The 16178-nt window shown below is 41.0% G+C and overlaps 1 protein-coding gene across 2 annotated transcripts in view; it reads left to right on the top strand.

Annotated features, from left to right (window-relative positions):
• The window catches only part of DNAH12 (dynein axonemal heavy chain 12), a 231404-nt gene extending 216225 nt beyond the window's left edge, over positions 1-15179 (top strand). Inside the window, exons 66-73 of one of the 2 annotated variants that reach the window (XM_027587796.2) lie at positions 1918-2151; positions 2434-2622; positions 4697-4800; positions 5943-6147; positions 11314-11451; positions 11894-11985; positions 13660-13727; positions 14918-15179. In XM_027587796.2, the coding sequence (XP_027443597.1) occupies positions 1918-2151; positions 2434-2622; positions 4697-4800; positions 5943-6147; positions 11314-11451; positions 11894-11985; positions 13660-13727; positions 14918-15108 (1221 nt within the window). In that variant the 3' untranslated portion in view covers positions 15109-15179. The remainder of the gene's footprint in view (positions 1-1917; positions 2152-2433; positions 2623-4696; positions 4801-5942; positions 6148-11313; positions 11452-11893; positions 11986-13659; positions 13728-14917) is intronic. The other variant, XM_027587797.1, reaches the window with a different exon arrangement.
• The last annotated feature ends 999 nt before the right edge of the window (positions 15180-16178 follow it).

Genomic DNA, 16178 nt, shown 5'->3' with positions numbered 1-16178 from the left:
GTTTTAAGAACAATTTAGTTGATATAGCCTAAGCTTGGAGAACATTTTGCTAATATCATCCTACTGCAGATAACCAGTCAACTGAGAGTTCTCTTCTGGCCAGGCCCCAGCCTGCAGCCTCTGGTGTCATCAACCCTCCTAACCCCAACATTGGAGCTGGCAGGCATAGATTAAATCCTCTTTTATATCATCAAGAACTGGGTACTTGAGAGGGGATCAGTCTTTAAACCATCTTCACCTGGTCCTACCAGCAGGCTACCTCTTGCCTCCAGCGAACTTACGGCTAAGGAGTAGACAACCAAGGAATACTTGTTAGTCTCTGTGTCTTGCATATGCCACAAATTTAACATGAATTTCTCCTGGGGTCTCTTCCTTCAGTTTTGGGAAGGGGGGAAACCCAGTTTAACATGCCTTTCCCTCCCCCAAAGATAAGAAAGGGAGAAACTTTCCTCTTTCACCACAAAAGATGACCTTCCGTCTCCTGCTCATATCTCTTGACGCTTCTCTTCCTCCCGAAAACATGGGAGTCTCAAACAAAGAACGATACCTTCTTTTAACTTGGCTCTGGATAATTTGGAAATATGTTTTCTTAACTGTGCATCATTTCTGTTATAATTCCTGCACTATTAGGTAAGTTTTGGGGGCAGGAAAAGTTCTCATCCAGTAAGTTACCAAAAATTCCTGTCTATGGGAAAAAGTAAAGGATCTGGAACTGGAAGAAATAAATTCAGGCCTTCATATCATTTCACATTTCCCAGACTCAGCTTCCTACTTGACAGGGTCATCGGGAGATAAGTAAGATAATGTAAAAGTTATACAAATAGTAGTTTTTTTTTAAATATTTTATTTATTTATTTGACATAGAGAGAGAGAGACAGAGTGAGCACAAGCAGGGGGAGTCGCAGGCAGAGGCAGAGGGAGAAGCAGGCTCCCCACAGAGAAGGGGGAGTCCGATGCGGGACTCGATCCCGGGACTCCGGGATCATGACCTGAGCCGAAGGCAGTGGCTTAACCAACTGAGCCACCCAGGCGCCCCTACAAATAGTAGTTTTTATTACTGTTTTAAATGTTGTCATATTGTGTGAACCAGGCTTTGGCACTAAAATTTGGGATTGCTTTGTTTTAATCACATTGCAAACAGTGCCCTAAGCTAGGCACCTCGTTCTCAGCCTTGGCACAATCGGCATTTGGGGTCAGATAGCTCCTTGCTGCGGGCAGCTGGCCTGGGCACTGTTTAGCGGCATCTAAACTTCTGCCCACTAGATGACAGTAGCACCCCCAACCACCAATCTAAAATGTCCCCAAATATTGCCAAAGGTCCCCTAAGGGACAAAACTGCCCCAATTAACAACCAGTGCCCTAAAACAAGGTTTATTCAAATTCATATGAAAAAATCCTTGGTAACTTTAATGCCATCTTTTTTTGTTAAATGTTTTTCTTATTACAGAAGCAATACATGTTTATTCCCCCAGCCCTAAGATTGGAAGATGCAGATAAGCAAAGTAATTTAAAATAAACACTAACAGGACACCCGGGTGGCTCAGTCATCTGGGTAAGCGTCTGACTCTTGATTTCCGCTTAGGTCGTGATCTCAGGATCGTGAGATCGAGCCTCACGTCGGGCTCTGTGCTGGGCGTGGAGTCTGCTTAAGATTCTCTCTCTCTCCTTCTGTCCCCCCTCCCCATTCTCTCACTCTCTCAAAAAAAAAAAAAAGGTAAAATAAAATAAAAAATAAACACTAACAATCCTAGCCTTCCAAAGGTAAGTTGTGATGATAGTTTGCTCAACCCCACTCTGTGCATATAGATGGATAGATGATTGAGAGAGAGAGATAGGTATTTAATGTCATCTTAAAATGGAAATGAAGTAAAAAAAAAACTTGAAGGTTTTTCTCATTTTATTTTTCCTTTGTTTCAGTTATTTATAAATGAATATAATACAGTTCCATTTGAAGCTATCTCCTATCTGACCGGGGAATGTAACTATGGTGGAAGGGTGACAGACGATTGGGACAGACGCCTCCTCTTAACCATGCTGGCTGACTTTTATAACCCACAAATCATCGAAAACCCTCATTACAAGTTTTCTCCCAGTGGAAACTATTTTGCGCCTCCCAAAGGCACCTACGATGAGTACATTGAATTCATTAAGGTAACTGATGTCACTGAAAATAGGGTTAGATTTAAGTGTGATTTTTCTAAAAGCAAATAATGAAATGTTCCCCTGTAATGTAGAGGGCTAGACAAGTAGTATGGTTTCAGTCAACTTTCAGTATCTTTTGTTTCTGGCCATTACTGAAAATTGGAAGAGTTTGATTCCTCGGTGCTTAATGTGTAGTTGATTTTTAACCCTTTTTGGTCTGCATGCTTTTACACCTTATGAATTAACGTAGCTGGTAGAAATATGATGCTTGCTTCATCTGTTTTCTGGTAGAATCTCCCATTTACTCAACACCCTGAGATATTTGGATTACATGAAAATGTTGATATTTCCAAAGATCTGCAACAAACAAAAGTCCTCTTTGAGTCCTTGCTCCTCACCCAGGGAGGCTCCAAACAGACAGGATCCTCAGGAAGTGCTGACCAGATTCTATTAGAAATCACCAAAGATATTCTCAAGAAGGTAATGTTTAGTTTAAAATATGTTGCTTATCCTGTAAATTAAAATGGTACTGAATTGACAATCTGAAGACTCCATTTGGCAGCATTAGGACCTTGAGTGAGAAACTTTTTGCCTTTCTGAGCCTTAGTTCTCAAATCTGTAAAGTGGTGATCATAGTACCAACAGTATAAGGTTCTTGTGAACGTCTAAGAGGTCATGAATTTAAAGTGCTCTGCATGATGCCTGGCACAATATAAGTTCTTAGTAACTACAGTTGTGGATGAGCTAATGAACATGTGACTTATTATCATTTCCAAACAAAGATAATGGATCTATTTTTTAAAAACTGGAGGAAATGGTCTGAACTTGCTGGTTCAAGGGATGAATGGTTTTTAATCTACACCTTAGGGAGGGGGTACAGGAAGTAAGATCAGCACTAAATTAGCAACTACAGCTTTTTTTTATTTCTCTTCATACTATATATAGCCCAAAATACTTAGCCTACCAGGTAAAGTGGAATGATACTCTTTCTTCTTACCTTTTTTCTGTGTCTTAAATTCAACAAGAACTACTAAGGGAACTTTAAAAAGATTATGGTCATAAGTGGATCTTCACAATTCCCCTCCAGGGTAAATGCTATAATTAGCCCCATATTTCAGTGTCAGGTGTTCTGACAGAGCAGAGCCTGACCCATGGTCCACCTGCCTTGAAAGCCCACAGACAGCGCCACTCCTCTCCACTGCGTTGGTGGCCTTGCCCTTACACTACTCCTAAGGAGAGCCTCCGCACTGTGTGCCCGGCTGCGGCCACAGGTGAAAGCAAGCTAGCCTCCTCCCACACTGTCCCAGACTGCTGCGTCTGCGCTCTGAGTCTCCTCACTCGTGGCCCCTCACTGTTTCTGCAGTTTATCTCTGGGGGGAAGGTTCTCACTCTTGCAGAATAGTGGCTCTTACATGGTCCTGAAGAGGAAGTTAGCTGGCAGTGGCATTTGGGAATGTATTTGGGGAAAAAGGGCTGTGCTGGGCCAAAGAGTCCTTGAGTGACACCACCTAGTGTGACTCTGGGCAGTTCAGCTTTCTTAGTTCGGGACCTCCCTGACTGGGAAGCTTCTTTGCCTTGGAGTGTGAATTCCAATGTCTTGAGGCTTGATTATCAGTCCCAAAGTCCCCTTCACTTCTCAAGCATCTCTGAGGTGCCTCATAGAAAGCAGACACTTGATGCCTTCTCTCTCCCTATTCCTTGGAACCCTAATGCAGTCACACATTAATTATCTGGAAGTGGGGTAAGCTAAGCTACTTGGAGCCAGTTGATAATTGATTGGAAATAAATATAAAACTGTTAGGAAATGGCAAATCAGTTTTATCAATGAAAAATTAGATTCAGCTTACAAAAGGAAATTATACAACATTTCAGAAATATATATCTTCTGCAAAGTGCTATAGCCTGTAGTAAAGAGCATGGGCTTTGCAGTTAGAGACCTGTGGATTTAAACAGATCACCTTTTGGCTGTGTGCCCTTGGGCAGTTACTCAACCTCTCTGTACAGTTGACCCTGAACAACACAGGTTTGAACTGCACAGATCCACTTATATGTGAATTTTTTTGATAAATACGGCACAGTACTATAAATGTATCTTCTCTTCCTTAAGATTTTCTTAATAACATTTTCTTTTCTCTAGCTTACTGTATTGTAAGAATACAGTCTATAATATATATGACATACAAAATATGTGTTAATTGACTGTTTACGTTATTGGCAAGGCTTCTGGTCAATTGTAGGTTATTAGTGAAGTTTTTGGAGAGTCGAACTTGTACATGGATTTTTGACTATGTGGGGGGCGGGGGGGGCAATACTCTAACCCCTGCATTGTTCAAGGGTCAACTGTACTTGAATATCCTCATCTGTAAAATGGAGATGACAATAGCCCCCTGAGAGTACATGGTTAGGATTACATGAAATAATGTATGGAAAGCAGTTAGGACAACGCCTAGCCCATAGTAACTGCCTAGTGTTAGCTACTAGTGATGTGATAGCTGAATGAAACGAATTATCCATTCTGAGAGTAATGTGTGATCTTCAAAATCTATTTTCTTAGCTACCAAATGATTTTGACATTGAATTAGCACTACTGAAGTTTCCTGTGAGCTATGAAGAGAGCATGAATACCGTGTTAGTACAAGAAATGGAAAGATTTAACAAGTAAGGATCTATCTCCCCAGTGGTTCAGAAAACAACCAATCAAAGTTGATTTAAAAAAAAAAAGACACACTGGTATTGAATTAAAATTTTAAGAAAAACTTATCAAAACCTGCCATTTCCTTAGGATCCAGCCCCACTCTTTAAAGTTGTATAATCTTCTGCCGCAGAAGTGAAGGTATCTTTTAGAATGCAAAAGTGATGGAAATGAGATCTGTTTTTACTGGTGAAAATATTCATTAGTCATAATTCTCCCCACCCGTTACTGTTCTCCTCAGGAACTAAAGACCAAATGAGCCAATGACAAGTCTTTTGTCATTATTCTGCCACTTGACGCATATACACCTCCCTTTTCTTCCTTAGTCCAACCTAGGTCGATTAGGTATCCCACAATAGTGAACAAATTATTTGCTTTGAATATTTTAATTGAATTTTCTACAATTCAATACTGGCTTAAGGAATGGAAAAATTGTTTTGATTACGAATTTTCTAAGGTGTTTTCAAGTTTATTTGGGTTTCTGGACTTGTTGACACTTAAAAATATATTAAAACACTGTGATGCCTTAATTCAGTATTTTTTATACAAAGACCATATGTATTTATATGTAATAGTATACTGTCTCTCAGTCTCTCAGTTGCTTAGGCTTCTAGCCTAAAACCCTCAGCTCAGGTCTATTTACAGCGTTCTTAGCAGTTTGGGTCTATGTGGGAAGCAAAGTATTTGCAAGTATATCCATGAATATATGCTTTATGCTTTAAGGAATTATTTCACAAATTTCAGCCTTTGGATTACACCTTTATAACTTTTTCGGTATTTGCATGTCACCCTGTAACATTATTTACCTGATATTTTTCCTAAAATCATTCTCTGCTTAAATTAGCCTGGTCTTAAACCATAATACCCAGAAAGCAACAACTTTGATATGCTTGTTGTATTATTTTCTATATTATGTAGTGATTAAAACGAAAAATGTTCATCCAAGTATCACCTAAAATTACCTTCCATTACCAACTGGGAGGTGACTCCATTTGGGGAAACACTTCCATAAAGCTGTGAATGAGATTTTGGCTACTTCTTCTGGAAAGACAGTACATTGATATTTACCCTCATATGTACATTGATGAAATGATTTCTTTCTTTGCAGTTTAATTAAAACTATACGCAACACTCTACAGGACCTTGAAAAAGCTATTAAGGGCGTCGTTGTAATGGATTCTGCACTGGAGGCATTCTCTGGCAGTCTGCTTGTTGGAAAGGTTCCAGAAATATGGGCTGCACGATCATACCCAAGTCTTAAACCCCTAGCAAGTTATATCACAGATTTTCTAGCCCGGTTGAACTTTTTACAGGTAAAAGATTATGTAATTTATATATATATATAAAATTTTATTTTTTGATTGACTGGAGAGAGATTAGAAACACTCTGGTCACTTGAATGTCTCTGAGTTGAGCAATGTGGTTAGCAGTCATGGTAATCTAACCGAACTTTTAGAATATTGAAAATACGGGCGCGTGGGTGGCTCAGTGGGTTAAGCATCTGCCTTCAGCTCAGGTCATGATCCCAGGGTCCTGGGATTGAGTCCCACATTGGGCTCCCTGCTCAGCAGGGAGTCTGCTTCTCCCTCTCCCTTGGCCCCTCCCCCTGCTTGTGCTCTCTCTCTCTCAAATAAATAAATAACATTTTTAAAAGAAAAAAATATTAAAAATAACATATTTCAGGGGCACCTGAGTGGCTCAGTCGATTAAGCATCTGCCTTCAGCTCAGGTCATGATCTTGGGGTCCTGGGATTGAGCCCTGCATCGGGCTCCCTGCTCATTCTCCCTCTCCCACTCCCCCTGCTTGTATTCCCTCTCTTGCTGTGTCTCTCTCTGTCAAATAAATAAATAAAATCTTTTAAAAAAATAACATATTTCAAAGTACTGAGGAGAAAGTTAAAATTTTACTTTACTCAAGTCCAAGTAATAGGTGACATATTTTTTTAAGATTCTAGGTTTGTGGCTCTCTGAGACCACATACTTGGTCTTTTCATTTTAATACTGGTGGTAAATCACAAAAAGAACCCAAGATTTGGATTTACCAATAACTGGCCATTGTCTTAAAATCAGTTGCTTCTTATCCTTTATCTCGTAAAAGGGAAAAGTTGAGTGCTTTGAAATCTCTACCCCGCATCACAAAACACACACATAAAGGATGTTCAGGGCACTGTCTCCTCCCCAGCAACTCGGCTTGCCCCCATCCTATGGTTAATGTTTATGTGGGGGTAAGAAGTGGGGAGAGCCCCCAAAATACTTTTTGGAAATTCACATTAGGTATATAACCTCTCCGTGTTCAGTTGCCTTTCTATTACACAAGAGCTTTATTTGTTTCACTGTGGAAGCTAATCATAAAATAGCCAGTGCTTATGAAGATGTGGAGAGAGAGCCTTTCTCATTCACCCCTTTTTAATTTTTACCAATCTGATAGATGAACCAGTCTTATTGTTTCAATCTGCCTTTTTTTTTTGAGAGAGAGAGAGAGAGAGTGTGTGAGTATGTGGGGGAGGGGCAGAGGAAGAGGGAGAGAGAATCTCAAGGAGACTCCCCACTGAGCAGGGAGCCCAATACAAGGTAGATCCCACGACCCTGTAGGATCATGACCTGAGCTGAAATCAGGAGTCGGATGCTTAACCGACTGAGCCACCCAGATGCCCCATTTTTTTTTTTTTAATAATTAGTGAGCTTGTGCTTCTTCTGGTATGTGTGCTTGCCATTTGTATTTCTCCTGTGAATTGCCTCTTCATCTCCTCGGCCCATTTTTCTTCTTGGCTGTTTCTGAAAAATTAATTTATAGGAGATTTTTGTGTAGATTTTACATTTAACAACAACAACAAAACAGTCCAGAAAACAGGGGTTTTCAGTGTTCAGGGTGTAGAAGAGATGCCACTTAGCAGTTTTCTCATCCATAAAATGGTCAATTTTATCTCACAGGGTGACAGTCCCATGGTATTGGTAAGAACTCAGTAAAAGATTATTCTTTTGTAATATCATAACTTGTTGAACTTTATCAAATGCCTTTGCAGCATTTATTGCTGATGATGGGACTCTTTTTTTCTTCATTAGCTAATTATTGCATTGAATTGTGTCACTGGATTTCCAAGTGTAAAACTGCCCTTGTGTTTCTAGAAAAATTCCTGTTGGTCAGTGGATCCTACTTAAATGCTTTCATCAATTCCATCTGTCTATTTTTAGGGATTTTGATAGACATTACCTAGTCAGCCTCTGGAAAAATTATTTAATTGTATCCCTAACAATAGTGATTATGAGTGCCTGTTTCTCAAAATTAACATTGTTTTTCATCTTTGCTGATTGCATAGGTGAAGCTGCGTATGCCTGGGTGAGTCCTAGCCACATCTACAACACATTGTCTTAGTTCCTCCTGAGTGCACAGCCTCTTTCCATCCCTTATCAAAAGCATTGTGACATATGGTTAATCACATTCTCCCCTTGCCACAATCTTCCTTTTTTTTTTTACACTTCAGTTCATTTCCCAAGCTTTTCTGAAACTTTTATTGACACTGCTTCCATTTCCTGTATATTGCTTCATTCCTAAAGGGCCACAAAGTGTTATTACCTTGGTCTTTTAGAGGGGTCCTGGCACGGTGCCAGCAGGGAGAGTCTCCAGGACAAATTCCTTTTGTTGTTGATAAAAAGTCCACACCAAACTCCCTACTCTCTGAAATTTGTATTTCCCCCTTGGAATCATTCCATTCGAATGAGTAAGAAAGACCTCACTCACTATTGGGCACTTTTATCATCCTTCGCCATACACCTTCTTCCTCTGAATGGATCTCTCCCCATTGTCCTCTTACCCTTAGGGAAGCTGTATGGTTTTCCCCTCTCCTTTCTTTCTCCTGGACTCTTGACTTCACCTCCCAGTGCTTTTTAGAGTTAACAAATTAAGCAAATGAGTCAACTGGAGTTTTCTCTTTTCCTCTTTTCTCTCTCACCATTCATCCTATTTATCTGACACTTAGTATCTGTGTGACTTTGAGCAAGATGTTATTCATCTTTCTGCACTCCAGTTTCCTCATCTGTAAAATGGGAGGAATAACTCGCTGAATTATTTTGTGAACCAAATGAGGTGATGCATGTAAAGTGCTGAGCACAGTGCCTGGCATGCACTAAGCACCCAGTAAATGGTAGCTAATTCAGAAACCCTATAGAAGTTGCTGACCCAGACACTAGTGACATTCTTGGCTAAACGAAGCCCTGGAGTGAGCCAGGGAATTTTCTATACACTCGCCTTCTGGGTTCTGACAACTTTTTTGTGCATGGTGCCAGTTCTGCCTGGCTTGTGTCCTTTCCAAGGTCCATCTCTTTTTCCACCTCTTCTTTTATTTTTTATTTTTAAGATTTATTTATTTATTTGAGAGAGACAGCATGGGGGGGGCAGAGGGAAAGAATCTCAAGCAGACGCCCTGCTGAGCGTGCCCCCACCCCCAGCACCAGGCTCGATCTCACAACCCTGAGATCATGACCTGAGTGGAAATCAAGAGTCGGATGCTTAACCTGCTGAGCCACCCAGGCACCCCTCCACCTCTTCCTGATTTGATAATTACACTGTTGCAACATCTCTAGCACAAGTCTGGTCTCTTCCTCCCAGGAAGCAAAGCTGGCTTCTTCCCACAGTGTACTGCTCGCTCAGAGACAGAGTTCATTTTATTGATCCATCTGTTCATTCAACTAATGTGAATTGAGACCCCACTTTGTCCAGAACATCTTGTTGTGTCCTCTGTGAGATAAAAGTGTGATGGCCACATGAGCCCGGCCTTCAAGTTGCCAATAGTCTACAGGGGGATAAGCTTATATGTATCTAAGAAAAAACGAATTCAGGAGAGTAGGAGATGCGTCGTAAAAGATCAATTTGCAAAATGTTCTGGGAATTCAAAGAAAGGAGAGAGTTCTTCTAGCCCAGGAAAGCAGAACTTGTTTACTGGATGAGGAAGCATTTGAGCTGGGTCTAAGGGATGAGAGGTTTTGGATGCTACAAGAAAAAAGGAAAAGGACTTAGAGATAGCTGTGCAATGAAAGGCAGTATGTCATTTAGGACTGATTCTGTTGTAAAAATTCTGACATAAACGCAAATAAAGTTTATTCCCTCAGTAACTGAAAAATCCAGGGCGTCAAGTGGCTCTAGGCAGGAGCTGATGTGGGGTGCAAAATTGTTCCCTGGTCCTGGATTCTTGCACCTCGTCTCCTGGCTCCCTTTCTCTGAGGCTTGACTCCATTTGCAGGTAGGTTCTTGTCCGATGGTAGCAAAAGAGCTGCAGCAACTCTGGTCCCACATCCACACAACTTCACAGAGCTGAGTGTCTTTTCCCCAAAAGTCCCAGCAAGAGTCTCTGCATCTCTGGCTTTGATTGGGTCACGTGTCCATTCCTGAATTGATCCCGATGACTGGAGGTATCATCGGCCAGGCACGAATCACGTGCCCACCCCAGGAAGTAGAGTTCCTGCACCAAAAGTGCTTGGGTGAAGAGTGTGGAAAGGTTCAGCCTCCATCGGGGTGTAAGACGGATGTCCACCCAATGCAGAGAAGAGACCAGCAAATAGTCTGATTAGAATGCAAGATGCTTGAAGAGGAATTAAAAGGGACCAAGCTGGAAATGCAATTTGGGGCCAGATTGTGAAGTCTCTTGAATAGGAGACTAAGGTGCTTAGACTTTAATTTGGTAGAGTAGTAGTAGATCACTAAAGAATTATGCAAGGTGCTAAACCCAATCCGAACCATGTATGGTAAAGTACCTACTCTGGAAGCGTGACTCTAGATGTGCTGAGCAGAGAGAGAGGGAAGAAGTGAGAAGATGGACACATCAATACAGAAAGAAGACAGTGGATCTCTGAACTGGAGTGGGGGCAGTGGGCATGGAGGCACGGGGTGTTGAGAGGTTTAAGGAGCTGGAATCAACACAGGAGGGCTCTGTGATACGATGCGTAAGATGTCTAAAGGTAGTGGCTTTTGAGTAGGATTAAGTAATATGATAAATCCCCAAATAATTTATCTTTGGCTCTTTGCAGAAGATGTGAATCTTTCAAATGTTGTTTTATTCAGGTTAATGTTAAAATTAGTTTGACTTTTCCAAGAAGAGTAACTATAAGGGAAAAGAGGTAGAAGGCCAAGGTCCTGTGCTTTGAGTAGGGGAAGAGAGTCCTGTGGCGGAAAGTGTGGGCAGCACAAAAACCAGAATCAGGAATTGTATATGAGGGCGCCTGGGTGGCTCAGTCGTTCAGCATCTGCCTTCGGCTCGGGTCCTGATCCCAGGGTCCTGGGATCGAGCCCCACATCGGGCTCCCTGCTCCGCAGGAAGCCTGCTTCTCCCTCTCCCACTCCCCCTGCTTGTGTTCCCACTCTCCCTGTGTCTCTCTCTGTCAAATAAATAAATACAATCTTTAAAAAAAAAAAAAAAAGGAATTGTATGAGGTGATGCTGTGTGAGTTGGAAAATGAACATGATGCATTTTGTTTGCCCTTTACAGGACTGGCATAATTCAGGAAAACCTAATGTGTTCTGGCTCTCAGGATTCTTTTTCACCCAAGCCTTCCTAACTGGAGCTATGCAGAATTATGCCAGAAAATACACCATCCCTATTGATTTACTAGGATATGAATTTGAGGTACAGTAACCCCCTGAACTCCACAGTCTATCACTATATCAAAATCATGTATTTAAGCAAGTAAGATATGCAGAATTCCTATCTTTATGGTCCATTATAAACTATTTGATTTCTTTCCATCCTTTGTGTTTCATGAAGAAAGTAGATGATATTTGTCTTGCTGTGTCTGATAGGACTTATATATATTTCAATTTTCCACTCAATCTAATGCTGCTCTTCTGTTTTAGCTGAAATTAATATAAGGTACAGTAAAACCTGATAAAATGCTTCAAAAAGAACTGTATTATACATTTTTACATTTACACTTCTACTGAAAAATGTATACAAGCCATTATATAGTGGAGTTTCCCTGAATACATTCTGAAAATTGAGCAAATGTTTTCCTTATGAGACAGAGTGGTCTGGGAAAGAAACCATTACGAGTGTGTACCTCTCCCTTCAGGTTATTCCTTCGGATACAACCGAGACGGCCCCAGAAGATGGCGTGTACATCCACGGATTGTATCTTGATGGGGCACGCTGGGACAGAACAAGGTCAGGGCTTTGAACTGAAGACATGGCTTTAGTTGTAGCTGAATGAGTAAAACACACCATCTGCTGTCTCCCTCCCACCCCACCAAATGGCCTCTTCTAGGGAATATGGCAAGTAGTAAAAAATATCAGAATCCTTGCAATAAATTGTTACTCAGGCTGGAGCAATTGATAAGTGAGTGTTTTTAGGTCCTGAAGAATTTTTAGTTAATATTCCAGTGGTCTTACTGGTAGAAGTTAGCTAAAATTATTTTCTCGCTTCTTCTGTTTTAGGACTGTTACTTTCTGTCTCGTAACATGCAGGAGTGCCCCACTTTCAAACATTTTATGGTTATGGTAAACTTCCCACTTCTGTTGGTAAATGGAAAACTTTCTCTCAGATTTTGATGACATAATAAAAAAAATATTTAAAATAAATACTGAATTTCCAGCTTGGAAAACTGAGCATTGCTATTCTTGTTTAAAATACACAGGGGAGGGGCACCTGGGTGGCTCAGTCAGTTACACAGGGGACTCTTGGTTTTTGCTCAGGTTATATAATCTTAGGGCGGTGGGACAGAGCCCTGCCTCAGGGCTCTGCGCTCAGCGGGAGTCTGCTTGAGATTCTCTCCCTCTCCCTCTACCCCTCCCGCTCGTCCTCGCTCTCTCTAAAATAAAAAATAAATAAATCTTTAAGGAAAAATACGTAGAGGTAAGAGGGAAGGGGACAGATTATTTCCCTTGGAACCCTGCTCTTTATCAGTCCACTAATAAGCACAATCCTCTATTTCCAGGGTCAGGGTTAGGCTTTGCTCTCAAGGGAGGGTTAAAAGCTGAGGCCCCGAGAATCGCTTGAGGGGAGCAAGAAGGAGGCTCTAGAGAGATCATTTCAAGACAGGGCAAAGAGGAGACTTAGCTCCACCTCATTCCTGTGGTTATCTTTCTCTCTCTTCTTTTTCATCACTCTACTGACATTTGTCTTAGCTTACTTTTCCTTATATATGTATTCATTCATCTTTTCCTTCCTTCTTCCTCCCTTCGTCCCTTCGTCCCTTCCCTCCTTTTTTCAAACAAATAAACATAGGGAAAAGAAACCACGTTTTCTAGACAGGCAGATGTGCGTTTGAATTCTGACTCTGGCACGTAAGGGCTGTGTTACTGAGAGAAAACTACTCAACCTCTCTGAACCTCCACTCTTCATCTGTGGAACAGGAACAGGGACAAGGTCACGGTGAGGACCAAATGTGATAGGATAGTGTTGGCCTCATGGATAGTACTTAAAAAGTGGCAGGGGCGCCTGGGTGACTTTGTCAGTTAAGCATCTGCCTTCAGCTCAGGTCATGATCTCAGGGTCCTGGGATCGGATCGTCAGGTTCCCTGCTCCGTGGGGAGTCTGCTTCTCCCTCTCTCCTGCCCCTACCCCACTCATGCACTCTCTCTCTCAAATAAATAAATCTTTTTTTTTAAGTGACAGGAATTGATATTTTTCCACTGTTTGCACACATTGCCTTGCCATAATTTTCTTTCGTTTCTTTCAATTATTCATTGCCTCTTCCTTGGCTTTGTTTTGTTTTGTTTTATATTTCTTTCTCTGCATATTTCTGGTCCTCTCTTGTATTAAAAGCCGATATCTAAGTAGCAATTTCTAGAAGCAAATTTCATCTTATTTCTAATAAACATGTCAATTTCTCCTCACAGTGGATTGCTTGCCGAACAACACCCCAAACTTCTATTTGACCTGATGCCCATCATATGGATAAAACCAAGTAAGTCTACTTCTAACAAAATTTCCTAAGAGTTTTAGAGAGGGGTGTTTTTAATGGATCCCCCAGTTAACTCTCTGTTCAAACCTATTAAGACTTTGTTCAATTACAATAAACAGCAACTTAATGTTTACATTGAAAATATATTGTTCCCCTTTTTCGTGTTGCATTCATGTTATTCTGGGCATATCATCATGCCTCTTTGTGCTCTTATCCCATGGGATGCAACATTTTCTCTGCCCCTCCCCCACACTTCTAGTTTTCCAGAGTCCGGGGCTTCCCATCAATATTTTGATTCTGAAATGCTTTTGCACACCTCTCAGAAACACACGGCTGGTGGCTACAGTCTTCTGGCTATGGGAAACTCCGAGGCCCAAGAGCCAGACAAGTGCCCGAAGGCATAAACCTGCAAGGCACAGGGGCTGGAGGCCGGCTCTGCTCTCCTGGGAAAGCTACTCACTCCTTCCCTTCTTCTGCTACCATCATTTTTCCCCGAGTTTGAACAAATGAGGCTCATTCTTTTGTTTTTTCTTTCTTCTCTAGTGTTTTTGTTCTCTGATAATTATCAATGGAAACATTTCCAAATCATCCCACAATCAGCACCTAACCCATTAAGTATTTTCATTATTAACACAGTTCAATTATAACTATGAGAAATGTAGCCTTAGTTTAGAAACACTCCTAATAGCTCATATCAGGCTTTTCAAGGATAATATGTAGGTTCTTTCTGTGAGTAGGTAAGAGTCGGTGTGTCTTCCCTAGTAATAACCTGCTGAAAGCAAATAGTAACTTCCGCTTCTTCTGATTTATCCATTTCTTGTATTCGGGCTCTAAGCAGCAGTGTCCTCTCCTTATATATCTGCCGCATTGCCTGTGCTGTATTTTATTCCTTCTTCCCTACCTTCTCCTCCTGTCCCAAGTCCTCTTGAGTGTTTTCATGCCTGCTAAGTTATCAGGACTTAGAATCGATTCCTATCCTCTAAACCGAGAATCATGCACCATATGAAATCACTTGTCTTGTTTCACAGTCATTAATTATATACCAATGGTATATAACAACATACAACAGTAACAACATTGAAATGTTCAAATATTATAATCATAATCTTAGATTTAGTACTAAAATAGTTGTTCTTTTAGCCCCAGGGGCTGTTTTCCCTTTACCAAATGAATGTATTTCTTTCTTTTCCAAGCCAAAAAGTCTCAGATTGTGAAGTCGAATGCCTACGTCTGTCCCCTCTACAAGACAAGTGAACGTAAAGGAACTCTTTCCACTACAGGACATTCCACTAACTTTGTTATTGCAATGCTGTTAAAGACAGACCAACCCACTCAACACTGGATCAAGCGTGGGGTTGCCTTGCTTTGTCAGTTGGATAACTAAATTGGACAAACTTAAGAAAACATCTGAAAGACATTAAAAAAAAAATCTGTGTTGTCTTCACTTACTTCAAAATATATATATTATAAAACCAAGTATCTTTGTGTCATTCTTTTTTTTTTTTTAAGTAGGCTCTACGCCCAGTGTGGAGTCCAACACAACGCTTAAACTCACAACCCCGAGATCAAGACCTGAGCTGAGATACTCAGCCAGCTGAGCCACCCAGGCGCCCCATGTGTCTTTCTTTTAAATGGTCTTTTCACGGTCCTCCTCCCTGATGTACCACTCTTGCTTGACTGGAATATAGCCCTTCTAGAAAACATGAAGAGAAATGTTTCTTTGAAGCATATGAGAAACCTTTGAAACTTTTATTTACTTGACATGTAGGTGAAAAACAGATTTGGGGAGACTAACCGGATAAAACTTAATATCAGAAAACATGTTTTCACAAGTGTTAAGTCATTTCTTCAGCTTCAGTAATAGTTGACTTTCCACTCACCTACCAGAGGTGATTTTTTTTTTTTAAGATTTTATTTATTTGACAGAGACACAGCGAGAGCAGGAACACAAGCAGGGGGAGTGGGAGAGGGAGAAGCAGGCTTCCTGCTGAGCAGGGAGCCTGATGCAGGACTCGATCCCAGGAGTCTGGGATCATGACCTGAGCCGAAGGCAGCCACTTAACGACTGAGCCACCCAGGCACCCCAGAGGTGATTCTAAATAAGGAAAATACCAATTCCAGAACTAAACCCCTTACATCACACTTTTACAGCATTAGCTCCATGGCTCACAGTGTTGAGGGAAGTTAACTCACACAGTGAATTTTGTGTACAAAGGCAGTGGATGGCTGGGGGCAGGTCTACACACCCGCGGCCATATATTGTGCTGCTTGGCATTGATTCTGTGTTTGATTGAAATGCTAAGTGTCTCTTTGTAATGTTTAATAGTTAATATTCTATTTAACATATATTCATAATAGTATAGATTAACAATTTTAAAACATTTCAACAAAACAAAACTATAGTCAAAATTTTATTACCTGTGTAGAATTAATTCCTTCCTTGGGATTCCCAGG

Source organism: Zalophus californianus, chromosome 1 (assembly GCF_009762305.2).
Source record: "Zalophus californianus isolate mZalCal1 chromosome 1, mZalCal1.pri.v2, whole genome shotgun sequence".
NCBI lineage: Eukaryota > Metazoa > Chordata > Mammalia > Carnivora > Otariidae > Zalophus > Zalophus californianus.
Note: the sequence above shows the minus strand (reverse complement) of the source record. Positions and strands in the feature narration are given on the sequence as shown.